The 15,896-nt window shown below is 31.1% G+C and overlaps 2 protein-coding genes across 3 annotated transcripts in view; one reads left to right on the forward strand and one right to left on the reverse strand.

The window, feature by feature from the left end:
* LOC123259806 (semaphorin-2A) overlaps window positions 1-15,539 on the reverse strand; it is a 735,036-nt gene extending 719,497 nt beyond the window's left edge. Inside the window, exon 1 of one of the 2 annotated variants that reach the window (XM_044720522.1) lies at window positions 15,394-15,539. The gene's annotated coding sequence lies outside the window, so the exon portion shown is untranslated. The remainder of the gene's footprint in view (window positions 1-15,393) is intronic. The other variant, XM_044720525.1, reaches the window with a different exon arrangement.
* Window positions 1,222-2,445, forward strand: LOC123275485. The gene has a single exon (XM_044743638.1). The coding sequence runs from the start codon at window positions 1,222-1,224 to the stop codon at window positions 2,443-2,445; it is 1,224 nt and encodes a 407-aa protein (XP_044599573.1).
* Window positions 15,540-15,896: the final 357 nt, after the last annotated feature.

Genomic DNA, 15,896 nt, shown 5'->3' on the forward strand with positions numbered 1-15,896 from the left:
TTTCATGAGAAATGATTTACCAAAATCTGGACCGAAGATAAATGAATCGGCGATAATAAATTTAGATGATAAACTTGGACCTGGAACTCACTGGGTTGCCTACAAGAAGAATCATGATCAAGTAATTTACTTTGACAGTTTTGGTAATCTACAACCACCACAAGACTTGATGAAATATCTCGATGTTGGTAGCGTAAAGTACAATCATAAAAGATATCAAGACTTTGATACAATCATATGTGGACATTTGTGCTTAAAATTCCTGGCTGGACAACTATAAATTGAAGTGAGTCGGGACAACAAGCGTCAGTCATGGCAGAGTCATTCACCTTGACACTATCCGGAAACTCCTCCATACTGGAGGCAAATTATTTTCCGCCGATTGAGCTATCACCAACAAAAAATTATGTTCTTGGGCTTGTTAAGCTCCTAACATTCAATTCAATACCAAATATCGATGTTGATGCTAATAAATTCTATGTGTCATCAAAAAGATCCAAGAGAAGTACAATCAAGAGATTTCAAGAAATAACTATACCGACAGGGAGTTATGAAATTAAAGATATTGAAACTTATATAAACAAGACATTGCCTGAACTGAGTTTCACTTTAAAAGCAAACAACAATGAGTTGAAGAGTGAAATAAAATGTGATCAGTATATAAATTTTGAACCTGAAGATTCCATTGGATCATTACTTGGATTTACCAACCGCTTGCTTGAGCCTAACACAGCACATAAATCTGATTTACCCGTGAAAATATTAAAAATTAACTCTTTGAGAGTTGAGTGCAATATAACTACTGGATCATACATCAATGGTGAGAAGAATCATACAATCCATGAATTTTTCCCGAGGGTTCCAGCAGGATATAAAATAGTGGAAGTGCCAACTAACATCATTTACCTGCCAGTCGCCGTACGAGCAATACACAACTTGAGACTCCGCATTGTTGATCAGGACGGAAGAATAGCAAATTTCCGTGGTGAGACTATAACGATAAGACTGCATATAAAGAGCCTGTAATGGGTATCGTATATGAGACAAAGACTGGTAATGGGTATAAAAGGATTGCAGCATGCCCAAAGATCATCAGTCATCATCAAGCTCTGAAAGTGTTAACACATCAGAACGCAGAGTTCCTAAAAAGTCTAGGACTAAAATTACGTGGAAAATTCATAAGATAAAAATAAATTTTTGTTGTCTAGCTTGCGTAATACCATGGCGGAAATCTTAGATATAAAAAAATCAATTATTTTTGATGAGTCTATTGCACACTGTGAAGCTCATTCACACCTGCCATATGCATCATCAACATTCAACAACAGTGATGAAATCAGGATTGCTGTTCAGCATCAAGATCTATGCTTGCTCCCAAGCAAGAGCACATTACATTTTTATGGAAGAATGAGGAAAGCTGATGGTACTGCTGTAAGTGCTACTACAAAGATGATCAACATGGCTGTCTGTCATATGTTTGAAGAGATACGTTATGAGCTCAATGGTGTAGAAATCGACAGATGTAAGAATGTGGGTATCACCAGTGTTATGAAAGGATACGCTTCTCTGAGTCCGGGACAACAAAATATTCTGGAAAATGCTGGTTGGATTATTAATGAAGATGACAACAAGCTGACTGATAATGGCGGCTACTTTGATGTCTCAGTACCGCTGAGTTTCATTCTTGGATTTGCTGAAGATTATCAACGAATTATTGTGAATGCCAAGCATGAATTGATACTGATCAGATCAAATACTGATCAAAATGCTTATGTTGTTACCGCTGCAGCACCTGACAATGTTACAATTACAATCGGAAAAATTGAGTGGATTGTACCGTATATAACAATGTCTGACAAGCAAAAAATCGAGGTGTTGAATTACATAACCTCTGATCCAGCTATCCCAATCAGTTTCCGGACTTGGGAATTATATGAGTATCCACTGCTACCAGCTACCAACAAGCATATTTGGGTAATCAAAACAACCAACCAGCTTGAGAAACCTCGTTTTGTCATCCTTGGATTCCAAACAGCAAGAAAGAATCAATCGAATCAAAACGCAAGCGAGTTTGATCACTGCAACATAAGAGACATTAAGCTGTTCTTGAACTCTCAGAGTTATCCATATGGAAATTTGAACCTCAACATTATGCATAATCAGTATGCCTTGATGTATGATATGTACACAAATTTTCAAAGTGCTTACTATGGGAAAGAAGCTGAACCGCTATTGGCTAAGAAAAATTTTCTGAGTACAGCACCTCTGTATATAATTGACTGTTCCAAGCAGAACGAGTCAATCAAGTCTGGGTCTGTGGATATACGTCTAGAGTTTGAATCGTCAGCACAGTTTCCAAATCAAACTGCTGCTTACTGTTTAATCATACACGACCGAATAGTTGAGTACAACCCAATAAGCAGCAGTGTGAGAAAACTCACTTAGAATGCCAGTTCAGTTCAACCTTGAGCCTACCGTACATCACATGTATGTGTGGGACTTTGCATCCAGAGAAGCGAGAAAAGGCCCATGGGAACAAGCCGCGAGAGATCGAGATCGATTCCAACGAAGAATCCAGCAAATAAATAAAATTATTGTACCTGTACTTATCAATAAACTTAATGTAATTAAAAATAGTAAATAAAAGAACAATGTTTTTGTAATTTGATGTTTTTTTATTTTAAACCTTACTAGTATAAAAAATTATTTAGTATAAAAGTTAAGTATAATAGTTAAGTATAAAAAATAAGTATAAAAGTTAAGTATAAAAATTATTTAGTATAAAAATTATTTAGTTTAAAAGTTAAGTATAAAAAATTATTTATTATAAAAGTTAAGTACACATATTAAAACACAATTCTCTCACAATTTCTGTCATTGATTTTCCGGAATGATTGATAAGCTTGAATTTATTGTAGTTGGTCCCAATGTAGTGTAGATCCAAAGTGCTGCATAAGATCAAAAATTTCATTTTAAATATCAGATCAGGATTGTTGAGATATTTTTGGTTGGTAGTAGCAGGGAAGAATGTTGAAAAGTTGTTTTCTAGATCAATCTCCACATTGAGCCCATGATCTGTCATCACCACTCGGATACCTGTTAACTGATATATTTTCCCATCTTCAAGTTCATTCATCCTCTTGAATGGTAGTGGGCTTGGGTTTTGTCTTCAACTTTGACGCGCTTGAACGTTGTTGATCTCTCAATTTCATACAGTGTATTAGTAACAGAATGCTTACGTTTCGGTGCCATGATTGAGATTTCTTCAACAGATTCCAAGTAGCAGATTCCGGCACCAGGGAGCAGATTTTACCAGCAGATCTTAGCACCAGACAGCAGATTTCAGCACGAGATAGCAGATTCAAACAGCAGGTAGCGACTTTCAGCAGATTCCAACACCAGGTAGCAGATTCCAGCAGTAGACAGCAGATTTTAGCATCAGGATGCAGGCAGCAAATTTTACCAGCAGGTGGCAGATATATGCACCAGGTAGCAGATTCCAGCAGCAGATTTTTGACACACAACACTATGGTACTTCACTCGTACTTCACTTCGATGAAGTATGCTCGCGGCGCGCTGCTTTTATAACCAGAGAATGACGTCATCTATTACGCAGTTATTATAGATGGTGCACAAAAAAAATTAACATAACCTAAAAATCATAAGTTGAATGGCGGGAAAGCATGAACATAACCTAAAAATCATAATTTAAATGGCGGGAAGTATGAACATAACCTAAAAATCATAATTTAAATGGCGGGAAGTTATAACCTATAAAAATTGAGATGATATCATCAACCAGAAGAAAGAGACTCAGACCTATTGGATGATACCATCTACTACACAGTTCAAAAAATCTACTGTGTAGTTTGAAAAAACCAATCAAATTACTAATTAACCAAGAAAAATAATTATCCAATAAAATTATCGAGTGGTGGGGGTAAAATCCAGAGATCGGATTATAAAAGGTTGAGTTGACTTTGAGAGTCATCATTCAGTCACTCCTCGTCGTTGAGAGCAGTAATCATGGAGATCATTCTGGACGTTCAAGGATTCAGAGGACCTGATAATCGCTTCATTTTCAAGGAATTGGCCTCAATAACAATTCAACATGATATTGATAATATTGAAGAGTTATCATACACACTATTTCAACCACCATATCACTGGAAGGTGCTACCAGTCAACTATCAACGTCTGAATACCTGGTTGATCCGAAATTATCATGGAATCAGTTGGAACGCTGGAACAACTTCATATTACAAGCTCAAAGAAGTTCTTAATTATTTAACTAAGAATAAGAAAATAATTTATGTAAAAGGTGCTGAGAAAAAGTTATGGATTCAAAATCACGTTGAATGTAACAAAATTGTAATTGATCTTGATGATTTTAAATGTCCATCTTTAAAAAGCATGAAAATATATAATAATCATTTCTGTAAATATCATTATTATTTAACTGATTCATGTGCACTAGAAAATGTAAAAAATTTAAAAGATTGGTTTCTTAATAATCAATAAATTTATTAAAATATGAATTTAATCTTTTTATTTTCCCCGATCAAGTAGTTTTAATTTTCAAAATAAATATATATTTTCAAATAATTTTAAGCTGAATTGATTTTTACTTCACAAGATGACGCTGATTTGACATTATATCTTACCAAGTAATTTTACCTCATAAATAACGTTTTTTAGAATCGAAACTATAGTTCTTGAGAGAAATAATTAGTAATATTCATCTCTGAAGAAGCGCAGATGTTGCTGTATTCCAAAACAACTTTTCCAAGTGCAATCAAAATACACCACAGTTGATGCTTATTTGACACTAGAGATGACGTGAGTGTTTGACACTAGAGATGGCGTGAGTGTATGAGTCTTGTCATCGATTAAGCATCAACTGTATATGAAAACTTTACCGACTATCATTAAATTAATTTGATAAAATTACAATAAATTTTTATTTTATTTATAATATTAATAATAAAAAATATTTTCGAATATGAAATTGAGTTATTCTAACAGTTACGAGAAAAATTTTTTATTATTCAAACTGGCTGCTTCTGCGCGCCAAACGTTAACCGGTAGCAGAATTTTGATAGGTTGATATGTTATTGAAAAAATAAATCAATTTTGAACAAATTTTGCATTTAGGTATACTGAAAAATGATTATCATATATATCCAATAATTTCTACATGACAATGTTTATTGTCAATTGGTCATATACATCAAAATACCGACTTGCCGGTTGTGTATAGTGTATCTTTAATAAAAGAACCAATCAGCATGATACGTTTTGGGTCTAAGAGTTTCTATTGGTCGATTTCATGGAACTTTTTTATAATAGGAAGAAAGAAAATAATGCGTAGATGAAAATTATGTGAAGATAGACAAGCTAAAACTTGTAAAGCGTCAGTTTTGTAAAAACGTTAACAACATTCATAACGTAAGTTATTTTTTTACTATTTATTGTATAATTTCGTCAATTAATAATTGCAATCTATATGTTATCAATATTTTATATTCATTATTATTTAATCATGTCATAAAGTTAATCACTAATAATTATTAAATTAATAACAATAATTTAATTTTCAATAAAAAAATATCAATGCTTGTGTTCAATTAAAATAACAATTATTTAACATCATTATTGTTTAAAATTTATTCCATATGTTTGATTATTTCATTCATAATATAATCATCAATAATTAATAATTAAGTTAGCCGACATCTGGAAATTTTTAGAATTTTTTTATTGGATAAATTATTACAAAAAATTTTCATATGTAGAATATTTGAAAATTAATCATCAAATTAATAATAATAATAATAATAATAATATTTATTTTTTAATAAAAATAAAAAAATAATTTCAATGTATAAGTGCTAGTTTAAATATAATTCTTATGATTATTAGATATATTTATTAATAATAACGGTTATAATAATAATAACTATGATAATATTCATGTATAAGTTAATTAATTAATTAATCTATCATTTTTAGAAATATTTCAAAACTTGAAACCAACAACAGCAACAACAACAACAGTAAAAAGGTAATTTAACATATAATAGAGTTTATTTAATCTAAGAAATATTGTATAAAAAGCTGGAAAATTATTTAATAGAGTAATAATTTTTTGTAGATGGGTAATATCTTATCATATGAAATTATATTCCCTGTAGAATGGTATACGATTGATCCGAATACCTTATGGGACTTAATAGTGGTAGAACTTGGTGCGTTAATTCTGGGAGGTGAAAAATTTCATGATTCCATCGTAACTATCAACAACCTTGCAACAGTTCTAGATATAAGTCATAAAGAGTTATCCTGGTGGTTTAAGGTACCTGGAGATCTTGAACCATCACCAAATCGGTACATATTTTCAGGTGATCTTTTGATTGAAATGTACCCTGAAATTTATGATAAGTATGTGGTGCAAAATGGGCTGCATCTACCAGGTGAGTTTTTATATGTTACAATTATACACTTTTTATCTATTCATTAAAATTCATCTTGATTTATTACAGTGTATCCTTCGATGGGTCCTGAGCTTTGTTACAGCATCTTAATTCCAAGTGAATGGGTCAGAGTAAGAACATCTAGCCAAATAATTAATTTAATTTTCCGAGACATATCTCAAAAATTGTTGCATGATGATAATTACGAGATTGATGGTTCAGAAATTATAATCGATGAAGTAACAACAAACATTATTATCAGCAATCAATGCTTGACATGGACTTTTATGAAGCAAGCAGATATCCAGATAAACAATGATGATTATGTGACAATTGACGATTGGATAAGTGGTTTATTTAGAAGAATGATAAATTTCTACCGACAAAGACAAGCAATTGTTGTAGCGATTCAGCAGGTTAATGTCAACAATGTATTAGAAGAAGAAGAAGATGAAGGATTTTTCGAGAATGATCAAGATGATGATTAATAGTATATTACACATCTAGGGCAGTAAAATAAGAAATGTCTCAGATCACATGTAATTGTTGTCCGAGGCGAAGCCGAGGTCAATAAACATGTGATCTGAGGCTTTCTTATTTACTGCCCATGGTGTGTATACTATTTTTCTCCTCGACGGAGGCGGAAAGCGGCATTTTCGTTTAGCGCAGCGGGAGGAAAATTGACGCTTTCCGCCCGGAGGTGAGAAAATAATTTTTATGTTTTATGTTCCTTAATTAATTAAGATAATGTATATTTCTTTATAAATATTGAGTTTCAAAATCAATAAATAAAGATTTAAAATTAATTTTAAAAAATATTCATCATAAATCTAATTATAATAATAATAATCATTTTTTTAAGAAAAATTATACGTTGTGTTCCTTCATCAATTAATTGAGATAATAATATATATTTCTTTATAAATATTTGAAAAATATTGACTTTCAAAATTAACAAAGATATAAAATCGAATAATTAAAATTTTTATCATAAATCAGATTATTATTATAATTCTAACAATATTATGGCTTAGGTATAAGAAATAATAATAAATTCCTGAATAATAAGAGGTAACTTAAATATTAAGACGCGCCGGGCATAGGTAAATGGTTGAGGGTGGGGGGATATAGTCCAACAGCGGTAGCATACTATTACTATTGGAAAAAACACCTTTCACTACTCTCCTAAAGGTGGCGTGGTAAAAGATCGTGGTGGAGAAGGTTGTTTGAACCACTCACATTGCCGCGCTAAAAATATACTAATATCAGATGGCTCTGGTACAAGGCGCGTGAAATTAAAACTATCATAAAGATGAGTAACTTAAAAAATTAAGTTTTAGTAGAACTTATGAAATTTTAATCTTAAATTAAAAATGTGAGGGATTATAAATAAAAACAATGAATTATTTTATATTAAAATACAATATTTTATTGATTAAATAATTCCACTGGTCATTTTTACATCAAGACTAGAATTAATAAATTCAAATTTATTATATTTTCCACCATGGTAACGCAGAAACAGATAGTTTAAATCTATTAATTCATTCAAACTCTTTATGATGTTATCATCTTTCAGATGTTGAATAGTTCTTGATGGTAGATAAATGTTAAATTCATCATTTATATTAGCAACAATCCTAGTCCCATACTGAGTTGTAATAGCTTTGATACCGTTAATCTTATATTCTCGATTAAACTCCAACTCAATCATTTTTTTAACAGGAAGAATCCCAGCAAGACAATTAACCTCATTTATTTTGGTAAGATCCATGATTGATAGCTGTAAAAATTTTTTAATTAATTAAATGATTCTTCATTCAATTCATATTTTAATTAGACAGTAAATGAATACTTACAATTGGTAATACTGATAGGCAGAAGATGTATATCACCAATACTTCACTACTGTCTGTCGACAACTGGTACTTCACTGGAGACGTGTACTTCGTTTTTGTGAAGTTCACTCTCGACGAGCTGCTTATATAGACAGAAAATACTGCGCAGTTACCCCCACTCCTCTACCTCAAAACCGGTTTGATGACGTCATCTACTGCGCAGTAAGAAAATTCTAGAACAGAATGAGACATCTACTGCGCAGTTACATGACCTTGAACAGGTTCAAACCTGTTTGATGACGTCATCTGCTACGCAGTTAGAAATAAAACAAAGAAAACTGCGTAGTTACATGACCTTGAACAGGCTCAGACCTGTTTAAAAGTAGACAGAAACCTCGACAGATGGCGTATCTTCTCGCATGTACTCCTCATACGTACAGTTTGAATATATTAATCTTTTCAGAATATAAACAATGAAATGCACCTGTGATCTAAGCAACAATAGTTGACGCTGAGATCACAGGTGCATTTTTTAACAAAATGGCGAATTCACAATTCAAAATGGCGGATAGCGGCCACCAGATGGCGGATTTAAGATAGCAAATTCAAAATGGCGGATAGCAGCCACCAGATGGCGGATTTCAGACTCAGATAGCAGTCACCAGATGGTGGATAGCAAATTCAAAATGGCGGATAGCAGCCACGAGATGGTGGATTCAAATGGCGGATAGATTTTTAAAAAATGGCGGGAAAATGGCGGATAGATTCAAATCACAGAATTCACCACCAGCGCCACCTACAACCTCCACCATATCCACGTCGATAAAACAGGTCGGTAAAACAGGGCGCCCATATCTACGAATGGTAACTTAGCATGGATACGAACCCACAAATCTGTTTTACCGACTGAGTATTACCCCCCCTGACACACTACTTCCGAGCTCAAAGAGATTGCTTTCCTATGCTTTTGAGCTCTTCGAGCTCAAAAGTATGATAGAGATTTGATAAGACCCTATTTTTTAATTTTTAAACCGCAATAACTTTTGAATGAATAAACCGATTTTCACGCGGTTGGCAGCATTCGGCGCAGTTTTTCAAGTCTCACAAAGAATCTCAAATTTTGAATTGATCGCGCTAAAAATTTCGGAGTTATTCCGAAAAAACACTTTTTTCGGTTTTCTTTCGTTCACGATATTTCTCGAACGAATCAAACAATTTTGACCGGACTGGTGGCGATCAACGTGGTTTTTTGAGGTTAAGAGATGATTAGTTTTTGGAATTGAACCATCAAGCCGTTTAAAAGTTATTCCAAAAAAACCACATTTGAAAAAATTTTTTTTTCAGTTTTTTGAAGATTTCTCAAAATCTATTGATCTGAATCGGTCCAAATAGTTTTTAAAATTTAAGTTTGGTGAAGCCCTTTCGAATGGCACCAACCGCGATGAAATCGGTCACGCCGTTCAAAAGTTATAAGCGGTTCACATACTTTCACACACACACACACACACACACACACACACACACACACACACACACACACACACACACACACACACACACACACACACACACACACACACACACACACACACACACACACACACACACACATACAGACACCATGACAACCTCGCCGGGATAGTTAGGGAAGCTTCCTGTGATCTTCAAACGTCGAGATCTGATGAAAACTCGATTTTTGCAAAACGGGGTGAAAACAATAACTTCCCGATTTTTGAAAATCTTCGATTTTCTTACCGGGAAGTTAAAAATTATTAAAAAATAATAAATTAAACTAATTACAATTACAATCCTTTACAATTTGCCCAGCGAAGCGGGCGGGAACGGCTATATTAAATAAAAGCAAAAAAAATTTGTTTTTTTTTATTCACGAAATATCTGAAAAATTTAGTCCTAAATTCCATATTTATAAGGTAAAAGACCCAATACCGGAACGACGAAGGGTACATGACTGGTTTTTATTACTAAGAAAATATTCAAATGGTTCATTAGTAATAATAATTCATCCAATCATATAGAATAAACATGTAGTTACACGAAAATAATTAAATTTATCAATTTTGTTGAATTTAATATTAAAAAAAACATGTTTTTTGAAAAAGTCTAAAAGACCCAGTATCGGAACACCTTAAATGCCTAGTCCCAATACCGGAATATGGTTGACCCAATACCGGAACGATAAATAAAACTAATTTCTTTAATCTAAAGAGTCCGCTTTTCGTAAGCTGGATTAATTAAATAATTAATTATCAAATCATAATACTTTGTGTGAATTTTTCTGAATTTATAAAACTAATTTATAAAATGTTATCTTCGACTTAACTTTCGGCATCCTACTACTACCTATAAAAAATTAAGCAGTTAATTCAGAACTCAAATGACATGTATGCATAGTGAAACTAACAATAATTATTTAATATTAAAAAATTAAATAAATTTTTACTAAAAATCAAAAAAAAAAAAAATAAACGATTCGAAGTTATACTTGACGACACTTATGTAAAAAAGAAAATTTCAAAACAGAAATTTGCTTTTATTCTTCAAGTTAAAATTTACGAATATTAGAAACAATTTTTATAATAAAATTAGTTTCTGTATTAAATGTTATTTCACAAAAACTTTTGTTGTTGTGCTTGATGTAAACAATCAACACAGTGTATATCGTAAATGTCAATAAATAATATCAATATGGCTGACTGTTCCGATACTGGGTATTAGCTCATTTCGGGTGTACCAATAGACGAACAGTAAATTTAAAATAACAATAAGGTCTATTTTGTATTATCAATTAATTGCATCGAATTCTTAGTATTTGTATTAATACATAAAAAAAAAAAATTTAGTGAAAAGTATTTCCATTAGGTTTCTATGAGCTTAAGATCATCAAGTGATTTCTTAGCAAAACCATTAAGAGACCTTGATAAGTCAGAAATCTAAGACAATTGACATCATTAACATTTTTTTTCAATATTTTCAATATAATTTAAAGTTTCATTCGTATTTTATTATGTAAAAAAAAGATTGAGGTTTCTAATAAAGAAAAGTTTGTTTAATTTGATTGAGTACGAGATAAAATATAAAATAATAATTGTCAAATCGCTCCGGTATTGGGTCTTTTACCTTACTTAAAATAGTAAAAGTAGATAAAAAAATAAGCATTTGTTATTATTAATTTTCGCTTGATAATAAAAAAGCTAAAAACCAAGAAAGACTTAAATTTGGATTCTTCCTTGCGAATTTGGTTTCCGAAATGCTGCCTACTTAGGTAGCCAAATTCGGACCGAATGAGGTTTGGATAATCACCAGCAAGTGTGGTTTCCAAACTGCAACCTAATCAGGAAGCCAAATTAGGCTGAGCCTCGCAACTGCATTACATCCCAAACTTCGGCCAGGTTTGGATGTCTCACTTACCGCAAGTTTGGAATTCGGCATGCCTTACTTTCACCAAATCACTGCCTCACTGAAATTTCTAGTAGGGATACTGTTAAAAATTTCTGGTAGAGGGCGCATGATTGCTTAAGTATCTCCTTACCGAAGAGTTAAGTCTGCGGTAGTATTACAAACAAAAAATCATTTTTTTTACGGTCTGCTTTATTGAAAACTAGTAAAACCTATGTACTCCATCCAAAAAATTTCTTTACGAGAAAATACTAAAATGAATTATAAGAAAAAAGAAATAAGTCTACGCATTAAACTTACAAAATAACTCCGAGATTCTGCAAGTAATTGTATTTATAAAAAGAAAAAAAAGTAAGTCTGAACCCGCCTTAACCTACTTTCAAACTCACCCTTTAAATGAAAAATTAAAAGAACTCGAGCTGACTTTCTTCACTTTCTCAAACTTCTGCATTTATCATTATTCTTTACAGCATTTTCTTTGAAGGAGCTTTTTGTCATCTACACATAAGAATCCCGATGACTCTACTAAGGAGAATGATCACAATTTTCTTTATTAAATATCGATGACAATACAATCAACGAGGAAAATAAAGTGATCATTCAGTGAAGAACAAAAATTTCCTTGGAAATAATAATACCAGCAATAAAAAAACAACCAATCAATAGTATTACTCGCCGATATGAATTTTTCAAATCAAATTGCTCTCTATATATATATATATATATATATATATATATATATATATATATATATATATAAGCAAAATAGAGTTCCTTTGACGCTCCATTACGTCAAAACTAATGAATTTATCGGAATGGGACTGCAACCATTCGAGGTGGAATTTTCCGTAAATGGTTATAGGCTACTCATTTTTTGGATTTCATGTCGAATAGAATCTTACGAAATTCCTCCTTCGTATAGGAGTGCGGGATCGTTAATTGTAAAAAATTCATATTCTTCAAGTACGGTTTCTACAGATATAAAATTCGATAGAATCTCAAGAGAAACAGGAAATTTCAAGAATGGCCTGATGATAATTGACTTCATATGCAGGTTGTGTCAGAGTGGTGAGTAGAACATAAAAAAATTATGATGACGGTTGACTCTAAAGGCCATCCCAGCAACTTCCCGCTCATTTTGTACTTAAGCGCTTAAAGTTACACATTACGTTTTTGAGCTCTTCGAGCTCAAAAATATGATTATTGTGTCATTTTGAGCTCTCCGAGCTCAAAACTCTAATAGCAGTTTAATAAAACACAATTTTTTGAATTTTCAAACGGCAATAACTTAAGTAAAAGCTAGTATCTATAAAGAAATATAAATAAATGAATGTATTATATTTCTGATGCACAGAAATTAAATCATATAATACCATATTAGTGACATATTTGAATTGAAAAAAATTTTGTGACGTATGATTTTATTCAATTAGTCACAAAAATCGTTAGACAATTCAAACTAATAATATTTTTTCCTGTATTTTAAGTGTTGCATGAGGAAATAGTAAAAGATTTTTAAAATATGAAAAAAGAAAATTTCGGAAAAAATGATTTATTTTATTAATCAATTATTTAAGAGATTCATATGAATTTCTTGCAGTTAAAAAAATTTAATATCATACATAATAAACGCTCAATATTTGAAAATAATGTTCAATGCTTATTAATCCTACTGGTGCTTTTAAGTTTTTGCACTTCATTTAAATTTCCGTTAATTAAACACTTTTTATTTTTTCGTTTTTATGCACGTCACTTGAAGCAGTATATGAATGACATGTTTAATAACATGAAGTTCGAGCGTTCAAGCCCAATCAACGGTAGCGAAACTATAAAAAAATATTGCATAGTTTGCTTCTCGAATTTCTATAATGAATTTTCGAAAACAAATGATGCATTAAATTTTAAATCACCGAAATTTTTTCAAACCATGCAGTTATATCTTGTCAAAAATAAAGTAAAATTTAAGAATAATAATCAAATATGTGCTTTTTAAAATTTTTGATAAAGTTTGTTTATTTGATTGGAAGTTAAAAGCAAATTTTAAAAATGTAAAAAATCACTTTGCTCAACTATAACAGCGACCTGCCTGTCGTAGTTATTAACCTAAGGGGAAACAAGGATAGGATATATATGACGAAAAGTAAGAACGAAAAGTCACATTTGTAATCCTGATGACGCGATAATGCTGACCACCCTGCCAACCAAAACAATTTATAAGTCCTATCTTGACAGGGCACTTTAAATTATGAAGCTCTTTATTACGTACGCTTCTCAACATACAGTGTACAACAGCACAGTCTGTAAACTATTATAAACTCCTCTTTTATTTGTTTTAGCTGGTGCCGTGATGGCTACGCTGCACTGCTATGCACTAAAGCTACCAATACACCAAACTCCGTTGAACTATAAACGCGAAAGCTATAATTAATTAATCCTTCGAAAGCATTAATTTCACAGACTTTATATAGCCTAAAATTATCGTTCATTCAACTCAACAGACAATTAACTTGTTACTCATTTTAATTTTGGCACACACTAAAAATAAAATCTTAATTAATATACTACAATTCATTAGTACATACTTTTAAAATAATGAAATTCAAGTACTTGCTACTCTTTTTTTTTATTTAATTGATAATTAAAAAATATTCGTATCAATTATAAAACTCGTATCATAGAATGAAGTGACCCAAAAAATAAATGTTATAATTAATGAGAAATAAAGTATTACTGACATATATATTTTGAGTATCCTTTTGTTTCTTAATTAAAATTTATGATTTGCGAGAAACTTAATACCGGTTTAGAGGGATAACAATCATAATTATAGAACTACAAAAAGAGCGACTTGTCGATACACAAGTAATTTGATAGCTTTATTTTAAGCTCAGTTTACTTTGGGTTGTAAACAGATCATTGATTAAAACTTTAAAATAAAAAAAGCTCCATTCGTGCTCACCCGACACGAAAAAGTAGACTTTGAAATTTTTATAGACAAAATATAAAGTCTATATATATTTTAATCAGTTTATTAATTAGCATTAACCATCTATTAACTAATATCAAGATATTTCCAAAACGTTTTTTAGTAAAAGATATAAATTTTCTTTTCAAATCGAAAAATTTAATATGAGAACAGGCTACTCTTGTTAATTTTTTTCTATTTTGATTGAACTGACTTCAATATGACTGATCATAAATACAACAAAAAACTTTCAAGTGCTGAGAGACAATTAAGTGATAAGAATAGAAAAGGAAGCGCTACACAGTTAATTCACTAATAATTACAATTTAATTGAGTAAATAGAAGCTTGTCTCATTATCTTTAAATGAAAAATTTTCTAGTAGTTAGATATCACTTATTTAAAAGTTAATTGATGAAAATTAAAAAAATTCTGATTTTGATGACTAAGTTTTTAACTAATAAACCGATTTGGTTTATTTTATATCTTATCGAAGATATTGGAGCTTGGAAAAAATAAACTTTTATCAGGATCCGTCAAAAATTGTGGGCGTAATCGTGATGACAAGGTTGGTTATAAACTTTTCGGCTGAAATTATTTTGCAACACAATTTAACAAAGTAATACACAATTTAGTAAAATTTTTAATAAATTGTGATACGAGATTTTTCTAAAAAATGGTTTTAAATCTAATTAAACTCACCACAAAAATTCACAGATTGAATTGATCGAATAATCCTTTTGAGTGTCACTGTCTTTTTTCAACTAAAAAAAAAAGTTTTACATAGAATAAAATGCGATGCTTTTTTAATTGATAAATACTCAGTAATTAATCAAGAGGTACTCTAACACGTAGAACAATCACTTAGTTAATTATTTTTATTCTGAACAAATATTACACAATAAAATACTAAACTAATTTTATTCACAAACAACAGATACCATGTATATTTAAACTACTTAATTAATTTAATATGTTTGACATTAATTGAACTAACTTACACACCGGTAGCACTATATTGGGATTACGTGATTTTATTTTACATAATGATCAATGATCAATGATTTACAGATTCAAAATTTTATAAGAGAACAACTACTACAATCATTTTCACAGTAATATTCGACGGTAACTTTTTAAAGATGATTGCAACAACAATGCGTAACAATATGTTTAGAACTCCACCGTAATCGAGGATTCGGAGA

The sequence above is a fragment of the Cotesia glomerata genome, linkage group LG2 (assembly GCF_020080835.1).
Source record: "Cotesia glomerata isolate CgM1 linkage group LG2, MPM_Cglom_v2.3, whole genome shotgun sequence".
Taxonomy (NCBI): Eukaryota; Metazoa; Arthropoda; class Insecta; order Hymenoptera; family Braconidae; genus Cotesia; species Cotesia glomerata.

Bases quoted from the DNA above. Each gene is read 5' to 3' on its own strand.
- LOC123275485 (XM_044743638.1), top strand. From the start codon at position 1,222: ATGGCGGAAATCTTAGATATAAAAAAATCAATTATTTTTGATGAGTCT.